Source organism: Penaeus monodon, chromosome 30 (assembly GCF_015228065.2).
Source record: "Penaeus monodon isolate SGIC_2016 chromosome 30, NSTDA_Pmon_1, whole genome shotgun sequence".
NCBI lineage: Eukaryota > Metazoa > Arthropoda > Malacostraca > Decapoda > Penaeidae > Penaeus > Penaeus monodon.
The window spans coordinates 6,112,512-6,113,095 of record NC_051415.1 but is presented as its reverse complement, the minus strand read 5'-3'; the positions used below and the strand labels follow the sequence as shown (position 1 = coordinate 6,113,095).

General features: G+C 37.7%; 1 protein-coding gene across 1 annotated transcript in view; it reads left to right on the top strand.

Moving 5' to 3' along the window:
* Positions 1-584, top strand: part of LOC119592333 (CD109 antigen-like) — a 56,360-nt gene that overhangs the window by 31,154 nt on the left and 24,622 nt on the right. The window contains exon 8 of the mRNA XM_037941160.1: positions 437-579. Coding sequence (XP_037797088.1) covers positions 437-579 — 143 coding nt within the window. The remainder of the gene's footprint in view (positions 1-436; positions 580-584) is intronic.

Genomic DNA, 584 nt, shown 5'->3' with positions numbered 1-584 from the left:
TCCACAAAATAATTCTATATTGGTCTTGCATATACCTGTTCATTTAATGCATGCTTTTCCTACATTTATTTCTTTTATCATCATGTAAAGCCTGAATAGAAATGTTTTTTTTTTTCTCACTAATACTGACGTTTTATTAAATTCTTGTGTTATTAATAAGAAAACTCGGATGTGCAATGCATGTTATTAATAGATATGTATGATGAGAGAATGTTCGTGTTAGTTTAAGGTAATATTTATTCAAGAAACCATTCGTTACTACCAGGAAATCTCAGAGAAAGGAATGAAGATTTCCCGTGTTATTACCAAAGGAATATCTTGGTGTTATAACCAAGGCTAGCGTTATCAAGGGATTTCTTCGTGTTTAACACTAAGGAAATACTAATATTATCTAAGGGATATTTTGAAAAAAAGACAAACTCTATGTCTTTGGCAGATTCTACGCCAGATGGCTCAGGACGGCAGTGGGTCGAGACAGGCCGCCCTCGAACAGCGGTGGGTATCTGAAGAAGGGATGCCCGAAAACGTCCTTCACCTGCCGAGGACTTCGCCAGGAGTGGATCCCAACGACACCTTTTCGTGAG